Source organism: Heliconius melpomene, chromosome 20 (assembly GCF_056956725.1).
Source record: "Heliconius melpomene rosina isolate 202511_hmr_F chromosome 20, ASM5695672v1, whole genome shotgun sequence".
Classification (NCBI taxonomy): Eukaryota; Metazoa; Arthropoda; class Insecta; order Lepidoptera; family Nymphalidae; genus Heliconius; species Heliconius melpomene.
In genome coordinates, this window is record NC_140408.1 from 11,758,198 (window position 1) to 11,774,046 (window position 15,849).

Below are 15,849 nucleotides of genomic sequence, written 5' to 3' on the forward strand. Positions count from 1 at the left end.
CCAGACCTGTCGCGATACAGTCGGATTCTCTCTGTATTTACATCCCTAACGTTATGTATAACGGTGTCAAAAAAACAAATAATTTTGACAAGTATTTTTTATTATATACAGATTTTATTACAGATCCAAATCAATATACTAAATAGTAGTTATAAAATATAGTAATTAAAGGAAAACATATTACCTTTTTAGTTGTAAAATTTGAATAAAAATGGAAGCCTTTTAATTACTAAATATAAATAAAAGAAAAATATTAAATAAGCCCAGAAAAGTTATCTATAATTCTAAGTAAAAACACTTTGAAACATAATACAATTAATATTCATATTATAAATAAAATTTTAACAGTTCCACTCAAAAACATCAATTAGCGTTTTAATTATAATTAAATTGATGAACATATTTATATAAATTCTATCAATTTAATGATAATTAAAATTAAATTGGCGGCTCTCATTGCAGCGTCAACTTTTAATAAAAATACTTAAATGTTAATGAGCAAACATTCAATCTAATACATATATATATATTATTTGTCTATTACTAAATATAGATAGATATATTTAAATTACAATTTTATATACATTTTTATATAAACGGAATTGAACCTGTGTCCTCTTTAATATTTTAATATCTAATAAGTATAGTATAATGGCTTTTAAGCTAAATCATTTATCTATAGATATTTTTTTTCTAATATAGCCTCACACTGTGTCCCGCATATAGGAGGGACGGCAGAGGGGAACCCAAAACACTTTGTTCTCATTTCTGCCCGAATAGTGGACATTATTTGTTGAGTGGCGGAACTCATCGCCGTGCTTTGGCCTGTTACCAAAGCGAGGAAATAAAAATAATTAATTTAGTCATACGCTTTCTATACAGATTATAGCAATAAAAATTGTAGATATCAAATCAATTACATAATTATTGCGATATTGCGATAACAGCGTATGGCTCAGTAGTGAAGAGCAGGGACGTGGACGAGACACAGCTTCAAATACGTTTAAGGTATCAATATAACTTTGATAAATTACAACATAATTTTAGAAATTCCAGAAAGTTATTATTCTATAAATATCAATTAATGAAATTATTCAATTTTGTTTTTAATGACTTTGAACCCGCGCCAAGTAACCTTCCAAAGGCTTTGACTACAAAGCCATACGATTGTTTTAATAGGTAGTAAACGCGCCTATTAAGACGTATCTTGATGAGATCGTATGTATTAGTAATTATTGCACTTGGACGGTAAACCACAAGCGCGGGTTCATATCCCGCTATATATAAAATTTTTATACGTATTATTTCCATAAAACATATACCTAAGTATACTCAAAATTGTATTTTATAAACCAAATTATACACGATTATACATAATAATATTGTGTATGTATAAATATTTTACTTCAATCAAAACAAAATACCTCCTTATCACTAGTGATAAAGAATTTGAGCGATCCAACAGGACGGCAGGTTTAAGACACTACGCTTTTCATTACAAATCGAATCTACTACCTAGTAATAATAAAATACAAAAACAAATTAAAATTGAACTGTCCAATTGGCACTCATTCATATTCACCGTATGGTGTGGTCCTATATTAAATAAAATATTAAGTTTAATAGCTTAACGCTGTTTACCGCCTATATTAAACTAGGTAGAAGGAACCAAGTCAGAATGCAATTTTTGAGACATTGCGTGTTGAGTGGCAGAACTCAACGCTGTACTTTGTTTTGTTACCTATACAGATTTGTTACAGAGGGGGTAAATGAAAATAAATAATATCCCGGGTGAGACTCGAACCCACAACCTTCACGTTTACACGCTCTGTGTCACTATGCCACGGGCGCCTCTAATTAACTGAAATATGAAGAAAGCAATACAATTTTTAACTAAATCATATAAATACACACATTATAAAAAGAACATATCGTTCTAATTCTAATATTAAATGAATATTGTCATTTTAGTTTTTAGTTTAGAAGGCCCCTAACCATGAGGTCTACGTTTCTATATAGGGTAAAGTGATATTAGTTGGTAATAAAGTATTATTTAATTTAATACAAATTTATTACTATTTGTAGGTTCCCATCTGTAAGAATATTTTCAGTTATAATTTACATATAGATGTTTGCATGTCTTAGTTACATAAAGCGTAGAATTCCGCCAAGAAAATTCTATGGGCAAAGAGTGAAAATCTTTTTTTATCTGTGGAATTTAAAAACGATAAAAATAAAAAATTAACTTTACAATTTTAATCGTCTACATAAAATGGCAGTATTTATACGTAAGCATGTTGTTTATACGCGACTAATCCGGTTTGAATTTCATTTATATTGTGTAAAATCGTGAAAACCGAAGATCTTATTATAAAAAAAAACAATTCTAAAAGAAAATTCGATATTTTATCTTATTATTATTGTATTACACACTAAAACCTACTTCTAAAATTTAATCATAAGTACCGCATCTACACATATACCTATAAAGGTAAAGATTTTAGTATATTTGATCGATACTACATATTATTTGTGGTACAACTGTACAACTCAACGCCGTGCTTTGCCTCGACACCAGAGCGAAGAAATGGAAATATAAACGTAAATAAATGTTTTACTTCCTCGAATAGGGATCGAACCCACAACCATCCTATTTTATTAATTAATTAAACACTGTTCTACTGCGAAATAACAACCCATATATATTTTTTATATGATATTTCACAATGTTAATAATCTTAAGTATGCGAATACAATGTTTTATAATATTATAAAATAATATACACATGTATATGTTAACTAATTATTAATAAATTGTCTACAAATTTAATTATTTTGTATATATATTATTAATATATGTATATAGATTTTTTTCATATTAAAACATACAATTTGGTGTTTATATTTAGATTATTTGTCAAAATATTATTGTAATATGTAATTAAATATATATATTTTTGTTTACATTAAAGACGATTTCTAAATGCTATAAAATATGTAAAATTTTGTATAGAAGTTTTTTTAAACAAACAGAACAAAATAAAATAGAATAAATAACAGGATTTTAATTTTGTTCATATTTAAAGTATTTTTAAGTCTTAAACAAGAGTTATATTCATTTTATTCCATAAATAGTTTTAAATGATCACGTTAGCATATTACTGTTATAATTAAATAGTGTACGGATATAAATACACCACCTACAGTAAAATTCAATGAAAAACTAAACATAAGAAAAATAAAACAAATAAAAAAGATATATGTACATAATTTATTATCATAAAAATATAATAATACGATAATTGTTTTATACACATATATATATTATATAAAAAAACGAATAATCGTCAGATTTAATTAATTTAGTTTTTTAAAAACTTCTTTATAAGATCATAAAAACATTTGAATTTAAAATTTCAGTTCTTTTCATGTTGTTTCCCGCATGTAGCAGGCAGAGGGAACCTAGTATTATGACACTACGTCTTCCCACACACAGCGCCAATTCAAAAAATTGCATGTTAAGTAGCGAAGCTCAAGTCCCGCTTATCAGTGAAACGAAAATAGCTTTAAATATAACCATTCGCCCGAGTATGTATCGAACCTACAACAATCATCATTCGTCATATTGTGCAGTGAAAGACTTCCGACGTTACAAAGATTTTTTTAAAATTACAAAAGACTAAAACAAATAAATGTAATATTATAATATAAATATATACATTAAATACAATATAACAAAACAAATAATTATCAAATAATTGATTAACTTTATTTTTTTTAATTAAATACAAATTTACAGTTATGTCAGATTAATCAAAAAAAAAATCTATACAAATATAACATAGCTGTATTATCAAGAATTTAAAATTATTTCAAAACAATTAGTTCATTCTAAAATTTCGATTCAAAATTTCCATTGGCAATTATAAGCACCTATGTATAGTCTAAAATGTTGTTCAATAATATCAAATATAGTCCAAAATTTGTTCAAAATTTGTTATTTCTGAAATTAGATTGTTATTTTCGAAATTACAGTTATATATAGTCCAAACAATAACTTACTCAACTAAATCATAGTCCATATCATTGCAATAGTCCGCAAGAAAGTCTAAAAATAAATTAAACTTGCCCGTGGATGAGTTCAGCCATTTTGATGAAACCGATTTCATACAAGTTGATAGGTTTTCTAAAATATTCTGGAATGAAAGAGGTTTTCTTAAATTTATTCAAATTCAAATTCAAAATATTCTTTATTCAAATAGGCAATTATAACAAGCACTTTTGAATCGTCGAATGAACATATGAACAAAAAGCTACCACCGGTTCGGAAGGCAGTTCTGCTCAGAAGAGCCGGCAAGAAACTCAACAGTTGCTCTTTTCAAAATCAATGGTACAATCTATTACATTTGCTGGCAGCTATCCTGCATTACATTCAATAGACATTAATTCGATTCGAATTGAACAGTGTAATAAGCTTTACTTGTTAGAATTTTTTTTACAGATATTTTAAATTTTGGAAGTGGCAAATCTAGAATACACTGCGGAATTTTATTATATACACGTATACTCAGACCCATAAAAGACTTATTAACTTTTTGGAGGCGAAAACTTGTTGTAACAAGCTTGTCTTTATTTCTCGTTCCTATCGTATGACTGTCACTATTTTTGCTATGACAATGTATATTTTGTCGGACAAAGAGAATATTATAATATACAAATTGGGAAGCAACTGTAATAATACCTGCATCTTTGAAAACATCTCGCAGAGAATCTCGAGCTCTTAGATTATAAATATATCTCACGGCTCTTTTTTGGAGAATAAATATTGAATTGATATCTGCAGCACTGCCCCATAGCAGCATTCCATAGGATAAAATACTATGAAAATAGCTATTGTAAACTAGTCGGGCAGTTTCAACGTCCGTAATTTGTCTTACTTTTTTAATTGCAAACGCGGCAGAGCTGAGTTTATCCGCAAGTGCTTCCAGATGAGCATTCCACTGTAGTTTGGAATCTATAGTTATTTATGTTTCATAAATAGTTTTTTTTATATATTTACTATATTCTTACACAAGTGTGATTTTTTTTTATCTTCTCATTGTATAACAAGGTAGTTATACTGGGGCCTCTTAGAATTGAATTGAAATTGGAGTTGTTTAAATGGCAACGGAGTGTCTTAACACTAGTTTCCCTCTGTTCCCTGCTACATGTGGCATAGAGCGTGAAACTAACAAAATATTATAAATTACCATACTTAAAAAAAAACAAACCTGTGACCAGTCCTGTCTGTAAACAGCCAAGCACTGTTCCGTCAGAGAGTCTTCATTCAAATAATGATTTTTTAGTAGAAAAACTATAAAGATAGCCAAAGCTTCCCAAACTTCGACTGGTTTTTCCTTAGATTCGTTTAGAAGTAATATATTTCTTGGACATAATATCCTATCAAAGTATTCTAGCAGTCCGTTTGAATCAGATTTTTCAGGTTTCTCTGGTTTCTCTGGCTTTGGTTCTGGTTTTTGATATTCTATTGTTATTACTGTGGAAGAAATATAGTTTATTAGTTATAACTTAAGTCTTATTTATAACAACACATGAAGGTTATACATTTACATATACTTTAGGTTTTTACTTTTAGGTTTATATTTTTGATAGATTGATCGATAACAAAGTACATGGTTGAACTCGGTCAATTAATAAAATGTTTAAATGTTTTGAGATAGTGAAAAAAGGAATAACTATTCCCAATTTATAGTTGTTAAATGAAAAATCAATATTTTTAAAACACGGCAGGCGAAGAAAACCTAGTATTAAAACTATAACACTTCGTGTCCTACGCACCGCAAAATTTTCGAGACGTTGCGTGTGGCGAAACTCAACGCCTCGCTTTGTCTTGTCACCAGAGTGAGGAAATGAAAATACTTCATTCTTCATTTCCCCGATTGGGAATTGAACCGTGACGACGCGTGGGTTTGATTGCTATTACGGGGAATGAAATATTTAATACTTTCATTCTGGTAACAAAATAAAGCGAGACTTTTAGTTTAGTCAACTCAACACGCAATGTTTCGAAAATTTGGCGATTAACCGAAGTGTCTTAACATAAGGTTCCCATTACGATCGTACTATGCGGGATACAGCCTGAAGCTAAGAAAAAAAATTACAAAACAAACCTTTGCCATCCTCGTCGGAGTCAGGAGTTGGCGCTCTACCGTCATGATCATCATCATGAGGCTGTTCTTGTCTGGTCTCCTCTACTTCTATCTCCAAATCCTGGACTGCTGGCGGATGTCGGTCTGGACAACAGCTGTTCCATATTGTATGGAGGTGGAGTAGCATGTTCGATATTTTTGTCGTTTTTTTGCTTACTGTGGTAAAAAAAAAACGAATGAAATTCTTTTTTTAGCTTCACGCCGTATCCAACATATAACAGCGTAGGCAGATGGAAACTAATGTTTCTATCTGTGTTTTTGTATTCAATTTTCGAGATTAAGCGTGTCGAGTTGCGTAACACAACGCCGCGATATTACGCTAAGCTAAGGTAACTTAAGTATTTATAATTCTTTTACTCATTTTTTTATACCCGACAAAATATCATCTTGTTTAAATATAATCATTCTATTAAGCTGGATTTGAATTCAAAACTATTGTAGCATTAAAAAATATATATTTTAATAATATATGTGAGGCAGTACAGATATACAATGATTGTTGAGGTGTAACTTAACTCCGCACATTCCTTAGATCGAAGTTTCATCGCGGTACAGTCGGAGATTTCCTCGGAGGTCGTTAACCGTCTGACTGTAAACGTGACGGTTTTGGATTCAATTTCCCCTGTCCAAATGGGTTCAATTTCCACTGTCGAGATGGTTATATTTAAATTGCTTTCATTCCGCTCTATCAATCCTGCTATATGCGAGAAAGATGTTTTTTTTTTACAAATTTTAATATAAGCAAAAATATCGCCAAAACTCACTAAAAACTATAGCAAAATCAACGGACAGCTGTAAAACGGCTCTTAACGCCGGCGGCCGCGTGAATACGTTGTTTGGTGAACATATATTGGCACAACTTTTTAATGTTTCTATGGGAGATATATCCTGATCTTCTAGAAGAAGGCATATTTGTTCCTGTGGAGGGAAAAAATATTCAATAAAAAAATGTATGTAAATATTTGGTTTAATAAAGACTATTCAATGCTAGCAACGCACTCGCGGCTTCGTCTGCTTGATCTACACTATAATTAATAATTATGAAATAACATTTTAAGACGTTTAAATTAACCATATTTAATGTTTTAATTCATATAATCTCACATGCTTTTATACTAATTTAGACTTGAAACAATCATGTATAAAAAAAAATTATTCTATAAAAACAGTAAAATTTAGACAAAATAAATCATATTAGTACTAACCTTAAGTGCTATAATCGTATGCGCGGGACTCTCTATGTGATCAAACTCGCTATCAAGGGGCAGTGGCGGCACTTGCGGGGGCGACGCGTCGCCCACTGCTAGTAGCGTGTTCATTTCCTCCTCAATATTTTTACATAGGATTGCTAGTAAGAAGAAAAGATAGTAGTAGTGACTCATGCGCGGCTTCGCCCGCTTAAATTTATTAGTTATGGTTATAGCCGAATTATACCAAATGTTTACAAAAATGGTCGACTATGTGTTACTCTGATGTGTAAGCTATGCTACTTTAGATTTATCTAAATCAGTTAAGTAGTTTTTGAATATGAATGGAACCAAAAACCGTTCTCATAAACTGTTATATTTATATCATCAGCAGGCTTTGTTTCTTTTAATTTATTATCGTAGTACAAATTACATTAAATATTGACATAAATTGTTTTATAGTTATATGTAAGCTATTTTACTGTTATGTTTCATCTAAACTCGTTTAACACTTTTTGTGTGGAAGTTAGTTTATTTAACTTCCACATAAAAAGTAAGTTAGATTTTTGTATAAAATTTGTATTCGCGCCTTTTGATAACATCAAGTTTTATACAATAAGTAAATGTCATTGTCACAGTAACTGAAACAATTATTAAAACCTTTCAATACATGCTACAAGAAAGGTAACTGTAGGTAACAAATAGACAAAATTTTCCGTTCGTATAAAGCAGGGCAGAGGGAACTTAGTGTTGAAACACTCCGCTGTCCATGCACCGCCATATTTTCAGAGAAATAATGTGTTTTGTTATTTCCGAGAAAAGCGCTTTGTCTTATCTTCAGTAATTCATTCCTCCTCAACGGCTTCAACAAATGAAACATAATTAAAAAGAAAACTATAGACAACAAAATAAAAAAGCAATCCAAACCGACTCACCAGTCCCACTCGCGCACCAATGGTCACCCAGCCACTTGTCGAGGCGGCGCGCGACGGCCCGCTCGGCAACCGCGCGCAGCGGGCCCGGCGCGCCCGGCAGCAGCGCGGGCAGCGCCGCCGCCACGCGCGCCCGCCCCCTCGCCGCACCCGTGCGCGCCGCCTCCGCTGCCAAAGCGCTCGCATGCGCCGCGTACAGCGCGTGCAGGGCGGGCAGTAGCCGCGACTGTGGACCATCATATATAAAACCCCCCTGTCCGGTTGACGGCCGCAACCTTCAGTTTCTCTGCACACTCAACATCTCAAAATTTGGGAATGGAGTGTCTTAACATTAAGTTCCCTCTGCCTATCTCACTATATGCGGGATATGCTGTGAAGCTAACACTCAGTAACCAATCTCTCCTACCTTATCCCTATCACCAGCGACCAATTCAGCGGCACAGACCCTCACCCTCCTCCTCGCCGCTGATAAAGTCAGTGCAAATTCTTTAACAATACTAGAGGACACTCTCTCTGTCACCAGCTCTAGAACTTTTCGTGTGGAAGATGGCTGACTTTTGATGAATTCTTCTTCAAGACGTAACTAGAATTTTAATTTGTATAATATAGGTTCAAATACATGAAGATAATATCTAAGCTTAATATAAAGAAATATTGACTTAGGGTAGGCAGGCAGGGTAGGCAGAGGGGACCAAATGTTAAGACACTCAGTTTCTACCTGACCCCCCCTTCTATCTAATTTTTGTTGGTAAAAAAACAAAGTGAGGAGTTAAGTTCTGCAACTCAACACGCAATGTCTCGAAAATTAGGTAGAAAGGGGTGTTAGGTAGAAACTGAGTGTTATAACATCATCACGCATCGCTGCGTGAATAAATACAGACAAAAAATACCTGCAACTCTTTCTCCTTATTTCGTATCCGATCTTCATTATTCAAACTCAGACTAACCGGAGTTATATGTCTAAAACTTAAACTTTCCTTCTCATTAACCCTCGATGTGGTCAATAAAACACTAAAATCCCTCAAAAACGGACACAATTCGAATAAAATCGATTCATCCATCACGAAATCGATTGAACCAATCGATATCACAGCATCGATATTACACTTCTCATAGAATAGCTCTTGTGGAAAGTGGGGCAAATCGAATAACCATCCTATAATCGATTTTAAATATATAATCGTTGTTTTTTTATTATCTGTGTTGTTTATTTTTAATTTTTCATTTATTCGAAATATTATTTTGAGTATATTTTGATAATATGTCAGTCTCAGCGTTGTGTAATCGAGCATAGATAAATAATGTATTATCCATGGTAGCGTTATTAATATTCTGTTATTATCTATGGAAGCTTTTAATAGTCCTTTTATGTCTATGATTGGTTGACTCTGAAAATATATAACGTGAAAATAAAAATATATTTGGACGGTACTCAGTTTTATTAGCTTCAAGCTATATCCCCAATATATGTATAAATAGCACGGTATACAGTCAAAACCTAGTGTTAAAACACTCCGTTCTTCCCAAATTTACCACAATGTATTTTAACCACTGTTTTACATAGCAGAGAAATTATAAGAAATTATAACTATAAATTAGCTTCACGCTGTATCCCGCACACAGCAGGGTAGGCAGAGGGAATCCAGTGTTAAGACACTCTGTTGCCCACTTACTGCTGAATTCTGGAGGCATTGCGTGTTGAGTAGTAGAACTCAACGCCGCAAAGTTTAAATTATAACTATAATCTAAATATAATTGTTACTCCGAGTGGGGATCAAGCACAATCACAATCATCGCGTTTCTTCGGAACGTGGTCCCATTGCACCACAACGACGTAATTTTACAAAGAAAACAATTTTTTTCTAAATAAGCAAATTATAACAATTTCAATATAAAAAACTATATAACGAACCATCCAGACACACCAATGCTAACTTAAATACAGTGGCGTAGCTAGGGTATTTGCTGCCCGGTGCGGCTTAGGGGACTTGATGCCCTTTAAAATGGTCTAAGGTCTAAAAACAAAGTAATCGTCGACTTTGATGCCCCTTTTCCTTTTGATGCCCGGTGCGACCGCACCGCTCGCACCCCCCTAGCTACGCCACTGCTTAAATACTTACATAATCTCTTGTTACTAAATTATTCTCCAGAACTTTCTCTTTAGGCGTTTTAAACAATTCTTCGTGGTTTTTTATATTAGTTATGTTAGATTTAAGTAAAATATCTATTGAGATTTGAGCATAGGGTAAAGAAGTGAGATAACCCAAAAATTTTGATAATATGGCCAACTTTTTTGAAAGTTGTAAAAACTCCTTGTTCATGTCTGTTCCGTTAGCTGTAAAAAAATATAACAAAAAAATTAAAAATGTTATTAGAATTATTTAATTTAAAAAATCTTATATCTTGGTAAAAAATATATTTTACAAAGATATTATTTTTTTAAATAGCGTTGTGTTGATGTTGAGCGTAACCACACAAAAATGGGGGTAAGTACAAAAAAAGAGGAAAGCACATTAAAATCAGAGGCACTAACATTTATGTTAGTTTAATGAGGAAAAGTCACACATAAATGGTGAATTAATACTTAAAATGGAGGTCAATCACATAAAAATAATGGTAAATATACAAATTATGGGTTCAAATACATAAAATAGGTGTATACATAAAATGTATAAAACTTACATGATTCATTCTGAATGGGTGTAGAGTCCAACACTATAATTTCTGAAGCTAGTGCATCTTTTAGATGCACTCTGAAACTTTCATTTTCTGCGTACATTATGAATTCTCTGTAAAAAAAATATAAAATATTATATAGCGATATCTTTTATAGCATCTTTTAATATCTTAAGTTATTGTACATACTTGTAAAACATCTCCTTATCACTAAAATGTGGTAACCTATGAGACTCAGTGGCGGAAGGGCATGTTAACCTCCTTTGTAGTTTACTTAGTTTCGATTCCTAAAAAGGTACAAATTAAAAATATTAAAATTGTCCTATTTCCGAGACATTGCATTTTGAGTGGGCAAAACCTAACGCCACGTTTTGTCTTGTTACTAGAGCGAGGAAATCGAAATAATTCATATTATTCAAGAGGGCATCGAACCCGCAACCGTCGCGTTTACCTTTTCCGTATTGCCCTTGTCTGTATTTAAAACACTGTAAAAAATATATTCCCATATATAGCAAAGAGAACGGAATGTTAAGACACTCCATCCTCCATTTTCAAATAAAAATTTCACTAATAATATTTTCCCCAACCAGTTACAGCAACAAATCTGAATAGTTGAACCCACTACCTGCTCATTATAAGGCAGCGTCTCCATCAACATATGTGTAAAAAGGGTAGAGAGATGAGCAAAATTAGAAGCGCTTGAACCACTCGATAATAATGATTTAATTCTGACCCTTAGAGTCGACCTGGATAATGTCGTGTGAGTGTCTTGATACCATCTGTAATAAAAAAATATTTAGAAACATATCAGGATTTGAACCCGCTCTTCTTGACCACCACACCTAGAAGTTCTCATCAAGCTCCGCCTAAATTCTTATAACCGCGGTAATTATTTATTTCTTCAGTTTCTAAATATAAAACATGTATTTCTTTATTTATAAGTTTTTTTTGGTTTTGGTTTTCGTCGCGAGCTTTGTTATTCCTCAAATTACAATTACATCATAAAATCAAGTAATTCCTGAGTGTGGGAATCGAACCTACGACCGTCGCGATTATAGTCAGAATTTGATCAGACCAGGCTCTGATCACCAATCTATATGTTCTTATGGAACAACGTCGAATTTCGTATATGCACACTTACAATTTAGTTTTAAAATTTCTAAATAGAAACTACTTTTGCCAATTTTCAAGACTTCGTGTGTTGAGTGACGGAACTCATCGCCTCACATTATCATATAAAAATTGTTCATTTTCTGGAGTGGGAATCGAATTAACAACCATTGCAGTTTACAATGTTCCATTGTGACACGATGGCCACCGAAAACTCATCTTTATTATAAATATTAAACATTAACTGGAATGTTATGGAACCTACAACTATTACACACATGTTATTTTTTTGCTCTTATTTATTATAAAAGACATACCTCAATATCTCATAAAACATATCCCGTTGCTTTTTAAAATTCTGAAAGCTCAGTATGGACGGAAAGTTCTCAGCATTATCTGTTTCATGATTGAAGCATACTATTCCATTGGATAGCCTATCAATATGCTTCCGTTCCCCATGAGTTTCAGCTTCACACTTCAAACCATAGGAATTTAGCAAAAACTTAGCTAAATCTGGATAATAACTTCTAATTTTCTTGTTTTCCCCTAATATTTTTAGCGAATTTTTATCCAATATAACTTCTAGAACTGTCCTCTGGTTCCATAATGACTTTACAGCAAAATATGTTGAATTATGTATAATTTTCAATATATTCCCCATTAAATCAGATTTGAACTGGCTCTCCAAGTTAATATAATCATCTTCCCACTGTTTTGATAGCAAAATAGTTATTAAATAATAAATTTCCGTATTTGAACTCAAAATTAGATTATTTTTTAGCAAAATTTCGTAAATGTTGACTAAAACATCGATTTTATCGGTAAAAACAACTTTATTCACGTCTGCTTCTATATAATTTTGTATTTTTTCTTCTCTTTGCAATATTTTAATCTGTGGCGTTGGTTTAGGAGTTATAGCTGTGTTTAAAGTGCTAAATTTCTCCGCAAGCTTCAGCTTATCCTGTTTCAGTATATTTCTTTCTATTTCTATGCTATTTGACGTTTCTGATTGAGGTTTTGGCTTAAAAGCCAAATTTTCTTCCAAAGCTAATGATGGCTGTTGAAATACTTCTGGTGTAAAACTATTAAGTGAATAACTTTTTTTACTTCTATCGATATTAGTAGGTTTTATCCTACGGCATTCAGATTTTAATGAACTGGATTTTCTCGCACTTATTTCTGGAAAACTTTCAGAATTACTCAAATCTAAATCAATTTTTGTTTCGCTATCATTCGATGTGTTCTTAGATCGTTTCTTCCTTGAACTTTTCGGTTGGACATTTACTAAGTAATCTGCTAAGCTCACACTTTTATCTGAAGATCTTGAATGACGATTCAATCTTGGTGTATCACATCTTTCAAATTCTTTAAATGACCTATTTTGAGGAGTAACTGGGCTTGCTGGTAAATTTGGATAATCTTTGAAGCCATTCTTCACAGGTGTACTAGATATAACAATTCGGTCTATACCTAGACTAAGCCTAGACTCATCAGATGAAAGAGATACATTTTCCTTCTTTTCTTCTGGAAAAAGTTTAGTCTTCACTCTCTTTCCTTGTTTCCTTTTATCTCTGTTTGGTGATTCATGAGTTTTTCTTTCAGATTTGACTATAAGACTGTCGTTTGATTTGTCATTGTCACAAGTTGGGTCACTGATTGAACGGTGATGCTTTCTACCAAACTTTTTTTCTGGTGTACTTTGGTGTTGAAGGATAGGTAGGGCACTGCTGTTTGTTTGTAAAATGCTGGAAAGAAATATTTGGAATAGTGTTTAAATATTATTAAAAAACAGATTCACATGTTTTTCTGTATTGCAGGGTACGGAGATGGCCAATTTTTGAGATGTTGTGTGTTGAACACAATGTTGACAATTTAAATATAATCATTCCCCCTTGGGTCTAACTCACATCCATCAGTCATCTATCCCATAGTAAAAAGCATCCCATAGAAAGTAACATTTAAATATTATTTAATTCTCAATATTAATTATTTTAGCACAAATGAGAAATATTTAATAGTACATACAATGGCTATTAAATATTTTCCATTAAATAATGGCTACATTATTAAATTTGTATATTTCAAGTATATTATGTATCAGAGGCGAAAAAATATATCAGGAATTATGGAGTGCCTTGGGCACACCAGGACATATGGCCCAATGGAAAAAATATAAGAAATAAAATATTTCATGTTACTGTTGTTTGCACATAATAAAAAGTATCTACAAATGGGCAGAAAGTGGATAACAAAATGACTTCTCCTAAAATGGTTCACTTAGACAGCTAAATTCATACATAGCATGAAGGTATAATATTATATAGCAATATTTTTCTTCAATTAATATATATTTTTCTTAAATACTCAGAGTAAAAAGTGTTCTTCTTGTTGTTGCTCTTTCTTGTTTTATGGTTTTTAGGCATGCCAGTGGAGCACAGAGTGAAGAGTGCAATCTAAGAATATGGCATTATTTACTTCCCTATTTACTATTTAATTAACCACTATTTTAAGATCCATAAAAAAAAATGCATTTACTTAATCAAACAAATTTAAAACATTAGGTTTTATTTGATTACTTTGATATATGTAGGACATAAAATTAAAGTCTTATTTATCACTTATTGAATATGATCTGTAAATTAGTTTCAATAGTTTCTATATCTAGTTTGTATATTATAAAGAAAAATAGGGATCGTAAGACACCTCTACATTTGATTGATTCCTTAAATACCACAGTAAATAAGCCAGAAATTCTGATCTAATCAAATATTCAATCAGGGAATTTAATATAGCCAATAGAAGCAACTCTCTCAAACAGTAAGTGTAGAAAATTTTTATATACTTAATAGTATCTAATTCGAAAGGCTTAAATTTCTCTCTACCTTGATATATGCAGTAGATTCAGTTTATTCATTTACTTAGTTCATTGTACTTATATTATAAACAATATTAAGAATAATTTATCGTACCTGTCTGTTTGATTCCTTAAATACGATAGAAAATAAGCCACAAATTCCGATCTATCAGTACAAAGCAGTATACAGTCTTCATTTGCGCCCTGAAACAATTTCAAAAATAAAATAATAAACTTTGAAATATTTTAAACTTTATTTTGATTTTCTAGGTTATGCACCTCTATTGACTCGTTGTTTAACCATTTAGATATAAGATCCCATTCTAATTTTCCGGATAAAGCACTTTCTATTATTGTTTCACTCATTTTAACTACATAAAAATAGAAAAATATGCGATCGATTCATAGAGATGCGCGCTAAATCCACTTTTACCGCCATGACAGTGACACGACTGATTATTTTTATAATCTGTATCTCTGTAATGTCAACAAATATTGATTGCTTTTTTTATCTTCTGATGATTCAAACAATATTGTCTACTCCTCTATTAAATAACATAATGCTATACTAGATATATAAGAAAAAATGTTATTGGCCGTTTATATATTTAATAACATAACAGAACCAAAAACAATGTTTTTTATAACCACAATCACAAAAAGCCCTAAGCCTATCTAAGGGTATGACTATAAAACGACGACTGTGGGTTCGATCCCCACTCGAGAGAATGAACATTCATGTTTACAGGCACACCTTGTATCCCTGTGCCACGACTGACATCCTGGCTAGTATTAATATTATCTAAAAATTGGATTATAAAACAAAGAATATATTTTATTAAATTAAACCATTATTTTTGAGAGCCACATCAAATAGATTG

At 31.9% G+C, this 15,849-nt stretch overlaps 1 protein-coding gene across 3 annotated transcripts; it reads right to left on the reverse strand.

Moving 5' to 3' along the window:
- Positions 1 to 82: 82 nt before the first annotated feature.
- Positions 83 to 15,420, reverse strand: dlt (codanin-1 like protein dlt). 3 transcript variants are annotated; one of them, XM_085204760.1, is made up of 16 exons: positions 15,248 to 15,420; positions 15,084 to 15,172; positions 12,432 to 13,859; positions 11,630 to 11,783; positions 11,194 to 11,291; positions 11,011 to 11,117; positions 10,449 to 10,663; positions 9,219 to 9,716; positions 8,735 to 8,911; positions 8,332 to 8,554; positions 7,415 to 7,557; positions 6,974 to 7,127; positions 6,171 to 6,365; positions 5,271 to 5,536; positions 4,063 to 4,196; positions 83 to 1,861 (listed from the first exon to the last, which is right to left on the reverse strand). In XM_085204760.1, the coding sequence occupies exons 1-16, from the start codon at positions 15,332 to 15,334 to the stop codon at positions 1,858 to 1,860; spliced, it is 3,972 nt and encodes a 1,323-aa protein (XP_085060886.1). In that variant the 5' UTR covers positions 15,335 to 15,420; the 3' UTR covers positions 83 to 1,857. The 3 variants fall into 3 exon arrangements, with proteins under 3 accessions (XP_085060886.1, XP_085060883.1, XP_085060884.1); XM_085204757.1 differs by having other exon boundaries at positions 83 to 3,601; XM_085204758.1 differs by having other exon boundaries at positions 83 to 4,196.
- Between the last annotated feature and the right edge of the window lie 429 nt (positions 15,421 to 15,849).

Bases quoted from the DNA above. Each gene is read 5' to 3' on its own strand.
- dlt (XM_085204757.1), bottom strand. From the start codon at position 15,334: ATGAGTGAAACAATAATAGAAAGTGCTTTATCCGGAAAATTAGAATGG. The intron at 11,118-11,193 runs GTATGTACAATA...TTTTTTTTACAG, and splicing joins GATAAGGAGATGTTTTACAA to AGAATTCATAATGTACGCAG. The intron at 7,558-8,331 runs GTGAGTCGGTTT...TCTTCTTACTAG, and splicing joins TTGGTGCGCGAGTGGGACTG to CAATCCTATGTAAAAATATT.